The sequence below is a fragment of the Condylura cristata genome, unplaced genomic scaffold, assembly GCF_000260355.1.
Source record: "Condylura cristata isolate star-nosed mole 26May11 unplaced genomic scaffold, ConCri1.0 scaffold00019, whole genome shotgun sequence".
Lineage (NCBI taxonomy): Eukaryota > Metazoa > Chordata > Mammalia > Eulipotyphla > Talpidae > Condylura > Condylura cristata.
Genome location: NW_004567120.1, coordinates 15,280,922 through 15,295,649, shown reverse-complemented (window position 1 = coordinate 15,295,649; position 14,728 = coordinate 15,280,922). Strand labels below are relative to the sequence as shown.

Genomic DNA, 14,728 nt, shown 5'->3' with positions numbered 1-14,728 from the left:
CACCATGTGGTCACCTCCGGGGCAGGCGGGGATCGAACTCATGCGGAAGAGGCTTTAGATTCTCAGTGCTGTGCTTTAGCCCGCTGCGCCACCAGGGAGGGCCCTATTTAGAGATTTTTTTTAAAGTCTTTCAATACAATATTATAATCTTCTCCTAACAGGTTTTACACATACATGTTCTGTTAGATTTATTTCTAGGTACCTTATAGATACCTCATATAATCCAGAAATATAAATAAATATGTATATTTATAGAAATATAAATATAGCTTCTAGATAACTTATAGTATCTAGAACTATAAATTATTTCTTTTAAATTTAATTTCTAATTCTTTGTTTTGTAGTGTTCAAAATAGATTAACTTTTGCAAATTGACTTTATACTAGTTAGCCAATATCTTAATTACTTTTTGACAACCAATTACTGTATTTCTTCTATATCAATGCCTACACATGCATTATTTAATTGTAACAATTATATAAAGTAAGTTTAGTTATGCCTTTTTTTTGGGAAGGTGTACATTTAGAGACTCAGAGGAGTTAAATATTTTGTCCAAGGAAACACAACTTGAATCCAGATCTTATGAGGCCTGATCATTGATGACAATGACAGCAGTGGTGATAAACACTTATTGAATACTAACTTGGGGTCAGAACTATATGTAGAATATCTTATTATTTTTAATACTTTGTGTTATTTTGGTTTTCCTTTGTAGAAAACAATTTGTGAATGACAGTTAAAAAAAATCCTTATGCCTTTTAACGTACTTTGTCTTCTCATACTGGCTAGGACAGTCCATAAAATTATTAAATAGACACAGCAGTATGAGGCATCCATATTTCCCATTGCAAAAAGACATTATTCTGAATTTTCACAATTAAGAGTTATTTTGTTGTTTTGCTTAGTAAATGTCATTTATTAGTTAAGAAAGGTCCCTTCTCTTGCTATATTCCTTTTAAAATTTATGAGTAGATATAAAATTTTAACAAAGCTTCTTGTGCCTCTATCAAATGATCATTATCTTCTTTAATCTGTTAATGTGGTGTGTAACAATCACTTTCATATATAAAACCAACTTTGCATTGGTAAAGAACAATGCAACTCATTCATATTATGTGATCATGTTTTACATAAAACTGAACTTACTTTTGTAATATTCTATTTAGAATATCTATCTGTATATATGCTCGTGGCTGAAGCAGGGCTAAATTTTCCTGTCATCCTATTTTTGTTTGGTTTTGTCAAGATTATTTTGCTAACGATCACTATGTTCTCTTAGTCTATTCTCTGGAATAGTTCTGGAATGATATAATCTATACATGTATGGTAGCATTTGCCTGTAAAATGATTTGTGCCTAGTATTTTCTTTGTGGAAAAGTTTCAAAGCTCTGCTTCAATTTCTTTAATAGTTATCTAGGCTTTCTATTTCTATTTATGTCAGTAAGTAATATTTTCCTAAGAACTTTCTGTGTAGCAAACACAGGTTAAAACAGGGTGAATACCTGATTTCTCATCCTGCCGGTTACCAACTATATGAATAGAAAATTCACTTATATGTGTTTAAGCATTTCCATATATGAACAAGGAAAGTTTTTATTGCATGATATTATCTTACACCCAGAAAATAGTTTGCATTTTACAAAGCACTTTCATATTCACAGTCACTGAATTACATTCACGATTCCTTCTAAGGTGCTAGGAGTCCTGATGAAATAAATAGCCCTTTCCATCTAAATCCTGAAGTACATGATGCTATCATCAGCATATGTGTTATAAAGTACAGTCTGAAAATTTCAAGATTTTAAAATACAATTTTGTAAAAGGTAGTACAGAATGATATATAAAACAGCAATAAACAAAGCTACAGATTACCAGAAAATAATGTATTCTTTGTTATACAATAGAACTTTCATCTATATGGGTCTCCAATTATTTAGTCATTTAAAAAATTATATATTGGTTTCTCTAACTTAGAACTACTGGTGTAAACATGAAACAGGAAACCCAGATAAGTTAACCTAATAATTTGTTTTCAACATCAAACCTAGAAGGCAACAACAGTATCATAATGGAATCACAAATCCCTATTTCTGTACTGACCAATCTGGCACCCAACACTTTTCCTCATTCATCCTGCTCATAAAATTTAAGCAACCCTGTTATTATTCCTATCTCCCACCTATACTTTCTCCTATCCAACCCATTTTCCTATTCTCCGGACTATTCCTTCTTTCCTAAGCTACATTTCTGTTCATTTCCGCTCCTTTGTTCATCACATTTTGTATTGTTTACTGTCACTTTACTATAATTTGTTCACCTTAAATATTAGTCACCTTAACAGACATTTTAAGGGTAGAACTCTGAATCATTCATTATATTATATTAAGAGAACTGCCCCATTTTATTCCCTTCAAAAGACCAGTAATCAGTTTAGGATAGGTAATTTTATTTTGTTGAGGTAACATTTGTTTATAACAATGTTTATGCTTTAGAAGTATAGGATCTCTCCTTCAGGTGCTGTTGTCATACCACATCTACCACCAGATGACCTATAGTCTTCCACCATAGTCCAATTGTGCTCCCTCCCTACTTTGTTCTCACTATTCACCCTTCCCTGGTAGGTTCAATTTTACCATCAGATTTGGCAATTTTTAAAGATAATAAATCACTTGTTCTCAGTTCTGGCTGTACATTAGACTCAATAAATTTTTAAAAACAATGATATCTTGGTGTCCTATTAGAGCAATTTATTAAATCAGAATCTCTACAGGTGAGGCACCAGTGGTTCTTTAAGTTTCTACATGTGATACTAATATACAGCAAATATTGTTTTTTTTTTAAGATTTATTTATTTATTCATACAGAACTGGGGTACAGGCCAGAGATGAGGAGGGTGAGAGGATTCACCAGAGACAGAGCGGGAAGCAGAACAGGCAGATCGATGAACTACACTGCTGAGGGGAGCAGCGGGCGGGTCAGGAGAGGTCTGCCACGCCATGTGGTCACCTCCGGGGCAAGCGGGGATCGAACTCATGCGGAAGTAGCTTTAGTTTCTCAGTGCAGTGCTTTAACCTGCTGCGCCACCAGGGAGGGCCACAGCAAATATTGTTATCTACTTATACATGTAGGTTTGGCAAACTATAGCCTGCAGATAACTGCCAAAACTGTATTATAACACAGTCATGCCAATTTACATATATCTTTTAATATATTCTTTTTAAAATTTTTGAGTAGATATAAAATCGTATCAAATCTTGTGCCTCCATCAGACTTCAAACTATACTAAAAAGCTGTAATATTAAAACAGCATAGTACTGTAACAAATACAGACACACAAACCAATGGAATAGAATTGAGACCCCAGAAATAAACCCACACCTATATGGACAGTTAATATGTGATACAGCAGCCAGGAATATACACTGGAACAAAGAAAACCTCTTCAATAAATGGTGTTGGGAAAATCCAATTCCCATATGCAAAAGAATGTAGCTAGGTCAATATCTAACACCATATACAAAAATCAACTCAAAATGGAAATGAAGACTTAGATATATGATCTGAAACCATAAAATATATAGAAGAAAGCATAGGCAAAACATATCAGAATATAAGCTTCAATGATATCTTTTGAGACAGCAAGGAAAACAAAAGAGAACTTAAACAATTGGGACTATATTGAACTAAAAAGCCTCTGCACAGCAAAACAGACCCTAATGAGTGGTACAAAAAAACACCCTACTGAACAGGAGAAAATATTTGCACACCATACCCCTGATAAGGGACTAATATCAAAGATCTACAAAGAGTTCATATAATTCAAAGAAAAAACATACAATACAGTCCAAAAAATATGGGCAGAAGAGCTAAATAGACAGTTGTCAAAGGAAGACATGTAGGGGGCTAAAAGATACATGAAAATGTGTTCATCATCTTTTTTTTTTAGGGAAAGGTATTTCAAAACCACAAAGAGATATATCTTATTCCTTTGATAATAGGCCATATCAACAAGATCAAAATAAACAAGTGCTCTCGAGTCTGTAGAGAAAAAGGAACTCTGTCACAGTGTTGATGGGAATGTAAATTCTTCCAGTCCATATGAAAAGCAGTATGGGGGTTTCTCAAAAGATTAAAAATGGATCTGCCATATGACCTAGGCATCTATTTAAAGAACAATACACTAACTCAAAGGGAAATCTGCACTTGCGTATTAACTGCAGCACTATTTACAATTACCAAATTATAAAAACAACCTAAGTGCCCCCAAAACAGTCAAGTGGATGATACATGTGTGTGTGTGTGTGTGTGTGAAAGAGAGATAAAGAGAGAGAGGATATTCTACACAATGGAATACTTTTCAGCAATCAAAAAAGATAAATTCATGCCATTTTCAGCAACATGGATGGAATTGGAAGGGATATGCTCAATGAAATAAGTCAGATGGAGAAGATAAATACCAGATGGTGTCACTTGTATGTGGCGTATAGGCAAACTGAAGGGTAAGTTAAACACAAATTTAAAAACTAGCTCTGGAAAGCAGATGATAGAACTGAGACATTCAAAGGGAGAGGGGGGTGGGGAAGCAAGCACAAAGTAGGGAGTGAGCACAATAGAATACAGTAGAGGACTATGGGTGTTTGGTGGTGGGAGCACTATAATAACAGCACCATAAGGTGTAGGGGAATCCTATACTTTCAAAATATGAACAATAAAATAAGCCAACATTACCCCAACAATAATAATAGTAATAAACTTAGTGGCTCTTCATCTACTGACTACATGTTATCTATTGTCTGACTTGCCATATGTTTTTCAGGTTTAGAAGTACCCATTTAGCACCAGGCATATTTCTAGTTTCCCACAGTCATTCAAATTATAATTTAAATTATCTTTAAATCAGAAAACAGTGTCTCTAGTAGAAAGAACACTATGTTAGGTACTAGGAAAACTAGACTTGAATTCATTTCCACTATGTCAGTGACTTATTATGTGATATCAACAAAGTCACTTACCTTATGTTATTGCCACAGAATGTCCCAATTTTAAACTAATTTTGTCACCTGGTTTTGCTTGGCTGTGGGAAATAATTTATAAATTGCTAGATATAATAATGTTGTAAATTAGCTTCCACCTTTCAACTTTTACTGCATTTTCTCAAGTTAAGCCCAACATTATCATTTTAATTTTTCACTCTTCTATAATAAAGAGTAAAGAGATAATGGATTAATTGTATAAACTACATAATGACTTGCTCATCCAGTAAGATGTGACTGATGTCTAGCAAACGCTTAAGATTTTAATATTCATGTGTTTTTTCTAAATAAACATACATTTGAAAATAATAAACAAAAACTACATTATCTGAACATGCTCTAAATAATCAAGCTTAACCTATTAGCTAGGGAATTTAGAAAACACAGAAATACAGGTCTAATATAAGACAAAATATACTTAAACTAGTTGAATAATATAATCTGCCATTTTTGGAAAGTAGAAATGCAAAAATTCATATTCATATCTTAAAGTAGTCACTTAATATACTAATTCTAATGTTCCCCAAATGCTTCGCAATACTGATTATACAGAGCCCTTTCAAGTTTGCAACACTTAACAATATTAGAATATTGACTGTAGGCTAGATAACAGTATTGTATTGATTTTAAGTTTCCTGATTTTAATAACTATATATAGTGTATACATGTGTATATATATATATGTGTGTGTATACACACACACACACACACACAGAGTGAGAGGAGAAATGATAAAGGTAAATGTCAACAACTGTTGAATATGTGTGAAGGATATACTACAGTTCTTTATACTATAATTTCAACTTTTATGTAAGTTTGAAATTATCTAAAAATAAACTGTTGACAAATATCCTTTAGAATAGTACCATGTAACAGAAAACTATACTCAAGGCACCTAATATTATAGGATACAATTTTTTAAAAAAAAGTACATCTCAGTGAAGGTCATTCATTAATCAATAATCATTACCTCAGATGATTTTTCTTAACAAATGTAATATGTAATAAATACATTTTTAAGTATGTTTGAAAATTTTATGGCTAAAGGAATTTAAATGAATGTGTCAGATTCTAACAGCTTCACTAATTTTTAAGAAACTTTGATTTGCACGTGTATACAAACAACAGTCATAAAACAACAAAATGATTGAATACTTAACCTATTGTAGAAATTAGTTTGATCTGTGGATCCACAGGGAGAGGTTGCAACCTGAACGGATAACTTTTTTTAACAGAATAATCTTGAAGGAGAAGAACTAAACCAACCCGCAAACTTTTATACCACTCAGGACACAGGGCATTCCACATAATCACTGATACTGTGCCTGAACTGTCAGCAACTTCCAGAAAGGTCTAGAAAAAAAAAAAAAACAGGGTAAAATCACACACACATTGCTTAATTTTATATATAGGGTATTAACATTTTAAGAATGAAGGAGCATATTTAGGGAATAATAGTAAAATAAACTCGTTAACCATAAAGGTTAAGAAGAATTTTTAGTGATATAAAAACACAAAAGAATGTTAAATAATACCAAAATTTCATTCTTTCTTTCTTTATACATAGAACTGGGGTGTAGGGCACAGGCATGGGCGATGAGAGATTTCACCAGAGGCAGAGTGGTGAGCAGAACCTGTGAATCTATTGAAATACACTGGTAAGGGGAGCAACTGTGAGATAGGAGAGGTCTGCTGCGCCATGTAGGTCACCTCCCGGGCTTGGCATGAAATTCAGGCTCTAGCAGTAATAGGACTGAGACCTAACTCCCAGGACACCAGGCAGGCCCTAAATGACACAAAAATTTTATGTGCAATATGATTCCTATTTTGTAAGATAATTTAATATGATAGAAACATACAATCAAATGCAATACATGGTAGGCATATAGACACATAGATGTAATACATGTTATATAAATGTGATATCATATGTGTATGTGTGTGATACATAAATGTGTGTGTAGATACAGGATAAATACACACACACACGGAATAAAACACACTATAATGGTCACAGTGACTCTAAGAGTTGGACTTGGGGTGATAACTATTTTTTTATACAGCTTTCTATACTTTCAAAATTCTCTAAAATTCTCTGTAATTTTTCTAATAAAATCTTAGTAAAACATCTATAGGATTTCTTCATAATGTTTAAATACAGTAATGTGTCAAGTAATAAAACTGTGACAGACTAATGAGAGGCAAGAAAATGAAAATATCTCATGTAAGCTACTTCTTCAAGGAGCTTGCCTGGAGAGGAGTAGAGGTATCTTCAGGTCAAAGGAGAATTTTTCCCTATTTAAAATGGAAGATTAAAGGTTTATTTATATGCTGGTATAGAGACCACACATCGAGAAGAAAAGGTTAAAGATACATAGTGTGGAGAAGAGCAGTTTGATTAGAAGACTAAAATGTGCCAACACATAATTTCTCTCTTTTTTTCAAAAGATTAATTTATTTATGTGTAAAGAGCTGGGGTGCAGGCCAGCGGTACAGGGTGTATGTGAGTGTGTGTGTGTGAGAGAGGATTCACCAGAGACAGAGTGGGGAGCAGAACAGGTGGATCTACTGAAATCCACTGCTGAAGAGGCCTGCCAAACATGTGAGTCACTTCCCTGGCCAGAGATTGAATTCATGCTCCAGTGGCTGCAAAGAGCTTCTTAGTGCTGTGCTTTAACCCCTTGTGCCACCGGGGAGGGCCCCAGAATATCTTTTTGTTGAAGAAATGATATAGAAAAATGCCTTGAAATACACATTGATGCACATTTTAAAAATTATTAAACTGAACTGAAAAACTGTTACCTAAACATAAATTAGCCTAACATGGAGTCTAGGCTGTAAGTTATACTGTACAGCTGTTAAATTAGCATGTAAGAGCTTATCATTATTTGTACCTGATATGGCTCAATCATCTTTTTCTCAGGCTTTCCATAGTATCGCAGTTTTGATTTATGCAAGACTCTAACAAGTAGTGCAGGAAAATTCCTTCTGTTATTCCAGGTCATTTCAAGGTGAGAGAGGGAAATTATTTTGGTATCTAGAATGTAGAAAAGAGGGGAAAATTCTATAAAATGTGCCATGTTAATTTCAAAGATCTGTTTGAATAGTTAACAATGGTAGCCAGATAATACCCAAAGCTACTCTTTATGCCAGCTAAGCCAGTTTATATACTCCTTACATATAAAAATAATACATATTATCACTAATGATAATGGCTAAATATATAATTTACCATATTAAATATTGGTAACATACTGTTCCATATAGAATGCCCTCTACCTTGTCATAACTGTGGATCTAAGCTCATGACCCTTAAGGATTTTTTAATTTTTAAAGTTCTGAGAACTTTCAATCTCTCCTCTAGGAAGTCCTTTTAAAAAAATTATTTATTTATCCTTACAGAATTGGGGTACAGGCCAGAGGTACAGGGGTGGTGAGAGGATTCACCAGAGACCGAGTAGGGAACAGAACAGGCAGATCGATGAAGTACACTGCTGAGGGGAGCAGCAGATGAGACTGGAGAAATCTGTCACGCCATGTAGGTCATATCCCTGGCCGGAGGTCACCTCCTGGACCGGGTATGGAACTTGTGCTGACGCAGCTGTGGCTAGCTTCGTAGTGCTGTGCTTTAACCTGTTGGGCCACCAGGGAGGGCCCCCTTAAGAAATTTTGTGGGAAAAAAACTCACAAAATATTTTTCCGACTTAGTAGGTCTAGGATAGAGTCCTAGAATTTCTAACAAGTTCCCTAGTGGTAATGATGGAAAACATAACCTGGGTAGATGTCTGGTTGCTGCTAACTCTTTGGATTATAGCAGAGACGGTGGCTTTTAGAGATCAGATATATATAAAACCATGTAGTTCTTGAATTAAACTAACAGGTTAAGGAGGTACATATGCTTTTATTAATCAAGTGTGTTCCATGGCTTCTACTAAATTATACTAATTATGCTACTACATACTTGCATATGTAATTGACATATTTGTTTGATGACATTATTTCTGGATTGCCCTTACATTAATTTAGCATGTGTAAGTTCTATCTTCTCCAGACATGCCTGATACGGTCCTGTATCAGAGTCATTGTACTTCTGAAATGCCTCCTCTTAGATACCTGACTGATTTCCTATCTCCTCTCCTTCAAGTTTTGCTGAAAGTCACTTTCTCAGGGATGTTATCCTTAACTACTCTATTGAAAACTGATCCCTTTGCTTATTCCCCATTCCATTTTTTTCCCTACATAGTACTTATTATCTTCTTATATGCCATATAATTTAATTAGAAATGTTTTAATCTCCAAGTCTGTTAGAAAGTACAAAAACTGCTTAGAAGCTATTAACCTTCATTAAAAGATTAATTTGTTTTTCTAATTTTATTCTTCCTTGAGTTAAAACAGGTTCTACCTGAAATGCTCTCCACATTCTGCTCTCACAGTTCCAACTTTCAAACTTGAATTTGTATTTGTCCCAATATTTATTTGGCTAAAGCATCCTTCACTTCCATTTTTACTTCCATATTATAGCATCTACTCCACGTGCTGGCATGAAAACCAATATTGCAATTAGTTTGTAATACATGTTTAAATAATATTTTATAATTACACCCATGCCATTAAAAGACACTATTTTCAGTAACAGTATATCTTTAGTAAGTTTCCTTCCAGATTCTCCAATACATTACTAGCTCAGGGTTACAGGCACTATAACTGATCCAATGTAATTAAGTGATTTCCTTGTTAATATGATCAGAAAAACAGGAGGTACTTTCGGAAATACCTGAAGTTTACATGGAACACTCATGATTAATAAAAGCATATGCACCTCCTTAACCTGTTAGAATTAATTCAAGAACTACATGGTTTTATAACATCTGAGTTCTAAAAGCCACCGTCTCTGCTATAATCCAAAGAGTTAGCAGCAACCAGACATCTACACAGGTCATGTTTCCATCATTACCACTAGGGAACCTGTTAGAAATTCTAGGACTCTACCCTACAGCTACTAAATCAGAAACTGGTGGTGGGGCCCTGCAACATGAATTTACAATCACTTCTGATGTGATATGGATGCCCACTCACACTAGGAGCCATTGTTTTAAATGTCAACTTTAAAAGCAGAAGCAATAAATAGTACTATCAGATACAACTTAAAAATAGTAAGACATGGGCACTCACATATGCATAGATATGTTGGTGGGAATGCAAATCAGAACAACCTTTTCAGAACATGATTTGTCAATATCAACAAAGTTCAAAAAACCAAATATTCTTTAATTCAGTAATTTCATTTCTAGGAACCCATTCATTCAACAAAATATATTTGAGCATAGTGAATAAAAACGGATATATTCTACTGATTTTCAGCACTGGATCTAAAACTAACTTTAAATTATCCTCTCCTCACACTGGCATGATTGTATAAATTACCATATATTCATACTATGGAAAAGTATATGAACAGATGTATATTAAACATGCTTCAGATAAGTGGAAATAGAAAATTACACAGAGTGATATAATTCCCCAAAGATGCACACCAAACAGCTGGCAGTTTGGAGTTTTGAGAGGAAAGTTAAAGACACAGGAGGAGGTAAAAATGGTCTTTCACTCCATCCCAGTATAGTATTACAAATTTCAGACATACAGCAAACCTGAAAGAACACCAATATACCCACTTTCTTGTGGGTATATTTTACTGTACTTGAATCTCATACTTTTAATACAGCATAATTTTAGGTATATAGTTTGGATTTTTAAATACATGGACACTGACCTTTATAATAATATCATTTCAATAACAAATACATTAATTTCATAATCATAAAATGAAATATAGCTTGCAAATTATTATTTGCCTCTTAATTCTTAGAGCAGTGATTTTATCTTTATACATTCAATTCTAAAAATAAAGATGATCCACACAGTAAAAATGTACTGCTGTCTTATTCCATGAAAATAAAAATCATTCCACTACTTCATCCCTGAAATAACTTACTTTTAAAGCTTAACGTTGTTTAAATCATCTTTTGCTACAAATTTCTATAACATCTTTATCCTTAGAACTGGAGATGGATTTAGTTCAATATTTTTTATCCAACTACCCATTCACTTTCAAGTTTGTGGTTGCTACTTGTCATAGTAAGATGATCTATGAATTGACATTATAAGCACATTGCTTTAAAAAAAAAACCTGAAAAACAGTAAGTATAGAAAGTTATCATTTCTCTCACTCCAATAATTTTGCTTTTGTTTTTGGCATTTTATTTATTCCCCATTCCATACCCGTACATGCCTGTAAGTAGTAGTATTCTCCTTAATTCCACCTTTTAGAAAAACAAAAACAAAAACAAACACACCTCAGAGCAGTTGGTGATAAAAGCTGCTATTTCAGGTTAACGTCCCACTTGTGATATAGAAGACTTAACTTCTCAGATCAGTATTGTCCATGGTAACTAATAAACACAGAAATGAGAATCCCAAGCCTTCCCACGAAATCACATACTCAAAAAGCATTATATACGTAGCGATTACACTTAAAGACATAAAAATGGGTGTTGTTAATAGAAACTATTAAGGAATAAATCATGAGCATCAGCTTTTAAATGAAGGTTAAAACATGCAAAACCACGACTTTTATTCTGAATTCAAATCTGCACACTCTCCAACCAACACATAAAATACTCTTCCCACAAATGGAAAAGGAATGAGACCTAAGGTTCCACTGGAGTCAACGCATAACGAACTCAAGAGGCATGGGGACTGTAACATCAGCATTTGTCAGATTAAATTTCAGGTGCATTTGGACACTTCCTGAATGGCCACTTGACAAGCAAAGGAAACCCGGCTATGCACATTTCATCACGCGAGCATCTCTCTGTCCTTCGTGAAAACTTAAGATTAACACCTCTGGCTGGTGATTAATACTAAAGCAGCTTCGTTTCATTTCCCGTTAACTCAAGCTCCTGAAAACTGTTTTTCAAACTCCTCATCGTTCCCTCCAATTACTTACTGTTAAAATTGTGTTCCTCGGGTTGCTTGTTGGTTAACCAGATATCTCCATATGGGTCTTCATTATTCCACAGCGCCAGGTAATGACTCTTCCCGCCCCTTAAAGGTCTCTCGGGAATCTCTCCGTGAGCACGATTCCTGAAGGGAGTTTCTAAAGAAATAGCGTCCAAGGTCCCTCCACAGTGGACGTTATCTATGCACAGGATCCCCTGGCCTAACCTTTTCTCATTGTACAGACAGGAGACTCTGGATATTTTCATTTCTATGCCAACTTTCAGAATATTTTTATACACGAGAGAATTCAAGCCTGGGTCCAGGTAACACTTCTCCTGGTACACCCCGTCAGAGATGGTCACATCATAGCAATAAAGGGGAGGTTTGGGTATCGTGTCGCGTGGCTCATCCTCTAACAGGTACCTCTGGACGGCCAGCACGGCGACAGGAACCACCTCCGAGGGGGTGACCCACTGGAGAGGTGAGTCAGTTATTTGCTCTAGAGTCCTTTGGATCCAGGACCTGGGTCCCAGGGCGCGGGCCCGCCGGATCACCCCACCTGGGACCCCAGCCCGATTTCTCTCTGGGTTCTGCAGGTCTAGCCCAGCATGGGAGGGGCCGGCCTGAGGTTGCCCTAATTCAGCAGACATTGTGGGCACTGCGCACCCGCCTCACTCCCCAAAACTAGTTCGCCCAGTCCCAAGTGTCGAGAGCGCAAAACCCGGCGCCCAAGCGACAGCGGCTACTCTGCCCCAGCACCCCGACGAGGCTCCGCCCCGTGGCCGGGCTGCCGGGACATTACGCGTGCGCGCGTCAGCTCCAGCTCCGCCCTTTCTGGCGCGCTTCCATCCCAGAGGCACTGTTACTAGGCAGTCACACCCGCGTTTACTGACGTAGCGGCGCCTCTGACCCGGTGCCCGCGGGATTGCGAAAGGCGGGCCGGGTGGAGCGGAGGAAAGCGTCGGTTGCCATGGTTTCCCAGAGCGTGGCAGGAGGGCGGGGTGGTGCGGCGGGGTGGGGGAGGAGCGCTCTCGCTCTAGGCCTGTCTAGAAGGATAATTGCCCAGTTGGAAAAGAAAAGTAACTGGAAGCCGGGAGCAAGTTATCATAGCCCAGGAGTTTGGGAGGGTTGCATCTTAGATCAGCAACAGAAAGTTAATTGGAGTTGATTAATGTATATAAATGTGATAAATTTGGGTCGCCTGTAATAAGAACAAAACCGGGTAATGTATGCACAGCCTTCCTGACACAGCCCAACACAAAAAGGCTTCCATCAACGTTAGCTGCTATTGCCATTAGCATTAGCATAATTGTCTATAGTGGCTCCTTGAGTGCAAAGTGGGTGAATTAGTGATTAGGTGCAAATGAAAACAGAAAATTGCACAATTGCCTTGGAAAAGAGCTACCTTAGATTAGACCTCTTAAAGTGTACTTATTTTTAATATAATACCTGGCTTAGCATACAGCTAGGATATAGACTTTTAGAAACTGTAAGGAATGGGTATGGATTTAATAAAAAGCTGGTAAGAATAGTCAGAATTAAAATAAATCACTTATGATATGTACCCAGATGTACCAGGACACACAGAACGGAGTAGTTGCCCTGAAAATATTCTTGAAGGAAATGTTTGTGGTTTCTGTTGGTTTTTGATTTCTTGAAATTAATTTATGAAAGGATTCTTTAAATATTTCTGTTGGTATTTACAAAGGTGCATTCAAATGCTTGAAATTCATCCTTGAGAATTTTATTTAATAATATAATAGTTTATTTTTACATCGTTTTGTGCCTTTCTCCATCTCAATTGCAATCCCTGGTTGCTTCCCATCACCAAATCACCCATGTGCTATCAACATAAACCAGTGAACTTCCCCCTCCCCCATTTTTGATCCGATTCCCCACTCCACCACTATTAAATGTCTCTGGTATATAGTTGTTCATTATGATCATTATTATTATTATTTTCTCCCCTGGCCCTTTATACTCCTGCTATGAGTGAAGCCATCCAGTATTTTTCCTTTTCTTTCTGGCTTATTTCACTGAGCATGATCCCTTCCAGCGCCATCCATGTTGCTGCAAAAATCATGTGTTTATTTTTTTGGTTGCTGAGTAATACTCCATTGTGTATATGTACCACATCTTTTTAATCCAGTCATCTACTTTCAGGCCTCTGGGTTGATTCCATGTCTTTCCGATTGTAAATAAAGCAGCAATAAACACGTGCCATCCTTGAGAATTTTTAAAAGGCCATTTTAGGTTTATTTCAATTACATTCAACTTCTTTGCTCTCTATTTTTCATACTTTATTCACTATTTAATGAAACCCCTAATATGAGGGAAGTACTGTTCTTGCCATTGGGGGTAAAATAGATTCCTGTAGTCAAGCTGCTTCTCATTCTTTGGTCTGAAGAAACTTGCCGTTATTCCTATTCAACTAATTCACTCATTAATGTATTTTTTGAGTTTCAGCTCTGGGCAGGTATAATCTTGTTATGGAGACCAAACAACATAATGAAGGGAAGGGAAGAAAGTGGAGGCGTTAAAATTTTTTTTTTTGAGGCGTTGAAATTTTATATGGAGTTTGATTCAGGAAAGGTTCTCTATCAAGAGCTTGAATAGAGCAGAGACCTGCAGGAAGTGAGGTGGTATCTGAATATCTCAGAAAGGGACACTTGTATCAGAGAGAACACCAAGGGCAG

General features: G+C 36.0%; 1 protein-coding gene across 2 annotated transcripts in view; it reads right to left on the bottom strand.

Moving 5' to 3' along the window:
* LOC101627631 (chromosome unknown open reading frame, human CXorf57) overlaps positions 1-12,821 on the bottom strand; it is a 46,649-nt gene extending 33,828 nt beyond the window's left edge. Inside the window, exons 1-3 of one of the 2 annotated variants that reach the window (XM_004685673.2) lie at positions 12,040-12,821; positions 7,928-8,070; positions 6,194-6,386 (exon numbers count right to left, since the gene is read on the bottom strand). In XM_004685673.2, the coding sequence (XP_004685730.1) occupies positions 6,194-6,386; positions 7,928-8,070; positions 12,040-12,682 (979 nt within the window). In that variant the 5' untranslated portion in view covers positions 12,683-12,821. The remainder of the gene's footprint in view (positions 1-6,193; positions 6,387-7,927; positions 8,071-12,039) is intronic. The other variant, XM_012727021.1, reaches the window with a different exon arrangement.
* Between the last annotated feature and the right edge of the window lie 1,907 nt (positions 12,822-14,728).